This window comes from Fulmarus glacialis, unplaced genomic scaffold (genome assembly GCF_000690835.1).
Source record: "Fulmarus glacialis isolate BGI_N327 unplaced genomic scaffold, ASM69083v1 scaffold16814, whole genome shotgun sequence".
NCBI classification, from domain to species: Eukaryota; Metazoa; Chordata; class Aves; order Procellariiformes; family Procellariidae; genus Fulmarus; species Fulmarus glacialis.
In genome coordinates this window covers 11515-18735 of record NW_009206271.1, presented here as the reverse complement: position 1 = coordinate 18735, position 7221 = coordinate 11515, and the positions used below count along the sequence as shown (strand labels likewise).

General features: G+C 44.3%; 1 protein-coding gene across 1 annotated transcript; it reads right to left on the bottom strand.

The window, feature by feature from the left end:
* Positions 1-441: 441 nt before the first annotated feature.
* Positions 442-1374, bottom strand: KCNK12 (potassium channel, subfamily K, member 12). Its single transcript, XM_009575692.1, has one exon. The coding sequence runs from the start codon at positions 1372-1374 to the stop codon at positions 442-444; it is 933 nt and encodes a 310-aa protein (XP_009573987.1).
* Positions 1375-7221: the final 5847 nt, after the last annotated feature.

Genomic DNA, 7221 nt, shown 5'->3' with positions numbered 1-7221 from the left:
GCCAGATCCAGACTTCAACAAATGGTGAGATACTGCTTTAGCCAAACCTTATCAACCCCAAGTTTGAATCTGGAGCTGAACTTGCCCATTTTTTGCATTTAAACCCAGAGTTTGGGTTCAGCCTATGTTCTGAAAAAGAACACGTTGGTTTTGACACCATCATAACCATGCACACCACTCTTCTATACTTGCATTAGATTCTGCATCAAAGACATCCAAGTCTCTTCCAAAAAACCCCTTCGGGGAAAATGATAACATTACAGTAAAGATGTTACTGCATATTAGAGAAGACTTATAAAACCCCCAGAAACTAAAATGCTGAACGCCCAATGAATAGCAAGGCTGTCTCTGCATTTAAAACTTTCCAGTAGTTTACAGTGATAATTCCACCCTAATCACCATTTTATTTTTATTAAAGAAACAAAAGGAATTTCAAAAACTCTACCTAGAATCACTTGTTTCTGCCAAGCGGTTGTTCATGATGGCTAGAGCACCCACCCCTGCGGAGAAACCGTTTTGTCTCGTATTGATACAAACGTTCCTCGGGTAGCCGTTGGCTGTCTCGGACAACTGCTTTTGCAAAATGGCCAGGGAGACTTTATTCGATGCCGTGAGCTCCCTCATGGAGATCATCTCTCCAGAGAGCCTCCTCCCCTCGGTGTCGCTGTCGTACTGTCCATCAGTGTCCATTGAGATGTTATGTCGACGTAGGCGGGCTCCTGGGGTGATGGCGTTGCGACGCCCAAGGCGGGCACTTGATTTATGGCACTTTGGGCAACATCTGCATTCGAATTTTTTCAACACCCAGTTCAAAACTTGCTTGATTACGATTGAGATGACATTAAAAAGAGAGTATATGCAACATACCCCCATTAATATAAATATGAAGTTTCCGAATCTGTATAATCCCTGATTTTGGTACGCAGCGTTTTGGCTGCTTACCAAATCTCCAAAGCCGATGGTGCTGAAGGTGACAAAGCAATAGTACAAGGAGTCAACGTAGTTCCATCCTTCCACCGCTGTGTACATTGCAGAGGCGCAGCAGGAAAGGGTGATAGCAAAAATTCCCAGAATCAGCATCACGTGGTAAACGGACGGCTTCCAGCCCACGAGGCTGCCCACCCCCGACATAGCTGGCCCCCTTCGGAAGTTGGGAGGTAGGAGACCACTTCTTCGCAGCTGTCTTTCATGGCACGCCTTCATGATAAATGCCAGGAGAGAGATAATGCGCTCCAAGAAGAGGTTGAAGAAAAGAATAGTCCCGGCACACCCAAAAAGGCCATAAACGATGAGGAATACTTTTCCAGCCACGGTTGCTGGTGTGGTCATCCCGAAACCTAAGGTGTGGAGATAAACGAGTAACGTTAATGACATGGTTTTTCAAGCTTAGGATGTACGTAACTTAGCAAAGGTCCCATCTCACTGGACAAAAGACGGAGTGCTACCTCTAAGTCAGCTCAGGCCAGCAGGAAACCGAGTTTTGTAAAGAATGAAGGCGGCACCAGAAAGCTCAACGAGATGACCGGAACTCAAGAGAGAGCAGAACATCCTCGCAGAGATGAAAGATGATATTAACGGAGAAACACCACTCTGTTTTTTCCTGAGCCCAAACCACCTCGAGATGAGAAGAGGTGAAGAGGCCATTTCCCTGCTCCCATGCGCGTGAGCCAGCGTGGCCTGATGGAAAGTTTGAGCTCTCTATTGACAAGCTGTAACCCAGCATAACGCTATTGTTATCGAGGGCTGGTAACACCACTCCCGCTGAGAAGATGGAAGGTTTCAGGTTGTATAACAGAAGAAACCCCCCACCTCCCAAAGATCAAATATTGTTTTAAAAATAACAACAGCACTTTGAAGTCTTAACCAAATCCCAACTGCGACTAGCCCACCCGATATAATCACAGAAGGGAGGAAAAGCCATGGCCCCGTTTTAAGTCACCGGCGAGGTACCCCTGCCCGCAGAGCCGCCTGGCAGACTGGGAGCACTAGGATCTTGCAGACTGATAATTACAACAGGGAAAAACACTGCCGAACAGTTAAATAGAAAAATCGGAGTATACAAACTCTGGAAAGATCCGGCAGCAATATTAATTCACCTCTTCTTCACAAGAATTGTCTTTTGACATTATCCATACACATAATTTTATATATAAGCAGTAAGGCCTTGCAGCTATAGAGGCTTAAATAGCAGCAAAAGTGATCTTGAATTTGCACGCAAATAAATACAGTAAGTTTGCTCCACATTATTTGCTGATACCAGTTATTTTATGAAGAAGAATTACATATATTTCACATACTATCTCAGGAAGATTCTTCTGAAACTCAGTTCTGTAGGTATTGCCCTTGTTCTGCTATTCTTCCCTGTAAAAATGCTTGGTGGTTCAGTCAAAAAGCGTACTGATGGGGTTGAGGTGACTGCTCATGTCCCATGAGTAATTAACCACATCTAATCTAAATTTATGGTTTGTGAAAAATCCACATGCTGGAATTCCTTTACCTTACTGTTCCACGAAAATGCTGAGCAAGTAACACATTCAGGGAAGTAAATATCAACATCAGACCACATCAATGAAAGTTTGCAAAGAAAAAGGGGCTACTTTTAGCATGGAGAAGAATGAAATCATTAAATCCAATTTATTATCATAACACACCTTTAAACAGCAATAGGAAAATATTCCCTATGTATAATGAGTTGAGATTGCTGCTTGAAATCTATTGATGTATTTTTGTAATGGCTGTATTTTTCTGGGTAATTTATTTGTGCTACCTTCGTACTTCATTGATACAGAATTTCGCATTTGTTGATAGAAGAGTGTAAATGCTCCTGACAAGTAAACTCGGAAATATCTTTTTAATGACGTGAAGGTGCACAAGGAAAGAGGTGGTCCTACTTTCACAACAGATTTGGAATGCTTGGAAACGACTGTGTGACAGCAATTCCGACTGTACTGCATCCTCAGCATCTTCACAGTAAAAACAGCCTTTTCTATAAAAGACGGTGAAAAACTTGCACAGTATAACCAGAAAATAAAAAATTATCAAAGGGGTCATCATTCTGGACCCACAGTCTCTCCATTTTGTCGTGCTAAAAGACCACCTTCAAGCAGATCTCGCAAGGCCTGCCTTGGGGTCCCAGGCTTAACACGGGGGAATGGGAAGCTCCTCTCAGTTCCTCCTCCTCTGTGGGGTGAAGCTGTCATCTGGGTCGGGCTGGCTGCTCGCGGGGGCCTTCTCGTTTGATGATGAATATCCACTGGTGTCTGGTCCCCAGAAGAAGCCGGGGAGCCTGTTGCGGTTGCCAGCTAGGGATACCCGGCCAGCTCGTTATGGAGAAGGCATCTGTTCGCCCATGCCTTGTCAGCAAAGCATTTAAACATGTGCTTCACAGCAAGCATGTGAACATCACCATCAAAATAAATGGGTTTATTGTCACACATATAACTAGACACATTTATTAATTAAAGAAAAAAAGAGAGATAATGGCAGTTTGGATCAAATTGTAATTGTACTGAAGCTTTTTAGTGTTTTGGGGTGATCACTCGTGAGAGGTGGTGAAGTTTTACATTTTTGATGCAGTTTGTTGAAGCAAGATTTTCTGAAGCATAATGTTACCAAAATTCAGTATGTAGCTGTGCAAGGTGAAGGGACCCATCACAGCAACGAGAGTACTAAGACTTACGTAAAACAGGCAAAAAGTAAGACCAGGCAGACAGAGCAATTTCAGGTCAGCAGCCAGCAGACAGAAGTGCGCTCACGCACTCTTCATACAGGGTCTTCCTTCGCTAGCTGCCTTTGTCCCTCCGGCACCACCTGGACCACGAGGGGTTGGTTAGTCCTGGCGTGTTCTGTACAATACGTCTGAGCTCAGCCCCTGCTCAAGTCCCTCATCCTGACTTGCATAATAGGTTTTGCGGTTACTATTCTGCTCCTCTGGACTTTTAATTTACTTAAGCTGGTGATGGATTCAAGAGGTAGTGCAACTGGACGACTCTGTGAAGACTTACGTGCCTTGTGATATGCTTCCCGTTGCTCTTCCTTTCTTTTCTTTTACCCATTTTCTTACGGGTGAAAGAGATGGTGCCAGAAACAAGAAGGAATAGCGGCTTTAGTACCTGTGAGCTCTTCTCTCAGGCCAATCGGTTTGGCGATTACCTTGTCTTACTATATTTTGAGATTAAAGGGGTTGACAGTTTTCCAGTAAAGATATATTTAACCAGAGATGGAGGAAAGTTTTGGTCACCTTGAAAACTGAACACATGAAAGTCTTCCAGCCTTTACCACAGCAGGACATCGTGTGTCCCTGCTTCTTTCTACCAGGCCCTCAGCTCTTCTTATAGAAGCATCCTGCCATGGCACTTGACTCATACAGCAAGTCAGCACAACTGAGCAACCATTTTAAATCCCAGAGTGCAGATCATGAGAGTAGCATCACCTCTATCACCTCTTAATAATGCAGTTATATTTAAAGGAATCAAAAGAAACTAAAATTGTTGAATATAACTTTTTAAACAAGTAATTTCTCAGAAATAAACAAAATAACCTATAACCAGAATGCTGTTTCCAGCGGGAAAGAAGTTCTTGCAACATAAAGACTAAGCTCTTACAGGGCTGGTCCCCAAGAGATGGGGGTTACAGAATACAGGCAGATAAAGTAAGAGCAACCAATTTTGTTTCATGTCTGTTCCACACTTGCTTTAGCTCATGGCTTTCCGTAGTCTTGGGTCGCCTTTATTGACTAACATGTATACTGCATCAAGGAAGACATTATCATATTCTGAATTTTGAGACTAAAATTCCATATTTGGATTCTGGTGCTCCCTTCAAGCCCTTTTCCACCTGTTAGCATTTCATCATTATTGCCCCTGACAGAGTCATACCTGTATATTTCACAACTACCTCTCATTTATTCTATAGCTCTTTACCACCTAACATCCAGAAACAGTTGCCTTGGATACAGGGTCACAGCTCAGAGCCGGCAAAACCACTGCAGATGGAAACCTGCTGCTGCATCTAGCGCTTTTACCCAAGGAGTGAGAATACTACGAGGCAGTTCTTCCGCCTGGCTTTGCATTTTCAGACTAAAAATGAAAAACTTACTTTCCCTTTAACATCTTTGTCAGCCTGCTTTATTAAAATACCTCTCTTTGGGCTCAAACAGTAAGTTTTTTTAAAGCTTTTCCATCGCCAGAGCCTTTAATATCAAAGTTGCTGTACAATCACATTTGATCTTGTTTAGATTACTATCGGGAAACAGAGCTCCTGAACGGTAGTCTTAATGCACTGTGTGCATTAAGACACTTTAAGTTAGACCCACGCTAAGCCTGAAGACATGAGATACCACTGCAGTTTTTAAGGCTGGTCTAACCTGTATTGTACACAAGCTTGCAGTCTTTGGTGACCCATGTACTGGAGCAGATATCCCATGGGAAAAATACTGAGTGACTATGCAGCTAAGGACTGACTCCCATAATCAACCAATCAGTCTATCTACTTACCTATCTATACTTGGTAATATATATACCACTTCAAGTTGAATAAGCAGGCTGTTTCTGGCATTTCCTAACTTTTTTGTAACTTTAATACCATTCTTCTAACGTGGACTTGTTCTCCCCAAAGCCTACAGTAAATAGATGGTCAGAGGTCCTGTAAATTTGCTTTGTGAACCAGGGTGAGTTAAACCAGGTCTTTTTTTTCCCTAACTCCTACATGACTGTTCAGTACACAAAAATGTGCATGTATGTACCCAATCCACCAGAGACTGGGAAAAGATGCCCAGTCTATTCTGTGACCTGAAAGAGCACCATGATAAACTCGATTAGCGTAGTTAAAAACCATCCCTGGTCACTGTTGTTGCGCCTTGTTACATCTCCACTGGTGAAATATTAGTCAGGTGTCTGACACAACTGGTACCTGCTACTCAAAAGGAGCCACGCTGGCAGAACAGAGGCAGGAGATGATTAATTGAACATTAAGGAGTTTCAAGGAGCTGCAGGCAATTATTAAAGGCTTTCCACAGTACCAATTTTATTCTGTTTATACACAATTGTGATCACGTTATTGGTTATCCGAAATGCTGCTACGCATAACATCAGTGAACACCAGAATCAATCACCCTCAGCGTTTCTCTGCTGGCTGTGATTTAAACCACAGCCTGAAAGGTCATGGCCACATTCTCATTCCTCTTTAAAGTACATGGGTTTTTAAAAGTTAATAGCACTGTCAGCCTAAAGTAACCTAAGCTTCCTTGACAAAAAAGAAGTGATTAAATTGGCACCATGACAATAAATAACTAAAAGGTAAAGCTAACAAATAGTTGTTAGTTACCAGATGCATGTGAAGGGTATAAAAAGAGACCGAGAGGTAACAAGGCTTTTCTGTAGAGCTGAATGACAAAGACAAACCTAAAATTATGTCAAAAAGTGACTCGGGTGAGGATGAGAGACAGGGCTGGGCAGCAGCGCCTTGTGCCGAGGGCTGGGAGGCAGCAGGGGAGCTCCATCAGTCCAGGGATGCCGGGACTCCCCAGCTCCTCTGGCAAGCTGTGATTTCTGCTCGTGGGCAAGGGGCTTGTGCTCCCACGGGCATCCCTGGAGAGCAGCGGGATGCTGTGAGGGGCTGCCCCACGGGGACAAGGCAGGAGGAACCTGCAGTGGGGAATGGTGTGATGGAGAGGGCTGTGGAGGTGGTGGCTGTGATCCTCGGGTTGAAGAGGGGACTTGGGTGCTCTGGAGAGGAAATTTTGGAGGGGAGAAGGTGGTGAAGGACCTCCTCTGGTAGGAAGTGGACAGGACAGGCAGTTGGGGGCTAAAAAGCTGCAAGGAAACCTCTGTCTCGTGAAATCCCCTGAAGATGGGAATATGAAGCCTGACCCCACGTGCAGGGTACTTGCACGAGGAGGTGCTGCCGTGGGCGGCTGATACCTGGCCACGTCAGCAGGCAGGTGAGGCAGGGACCCTATGTCCTTCGGAGAAGGTGTCCTGTGTGACGGGGCTGGAATGTATTTAGGGTGAAGAATACACCAGACCTGAGAGGAGTAAGGGTGAAGTTTCTTCTCAGAAACCTCAAATGTCACCACCTTGACAGGGGCCTAAGGCATTAGGGGTACCCTCCTAAGATCCCCCAGGAAGGGGAGAGGAATAACCTCCTCAAAACCTGGCTGCTCGTGTACATTTACCTTCTGCTCTTCGCAGCAGGTTTCCCAAGTGTGTTCTTCCACGCTGA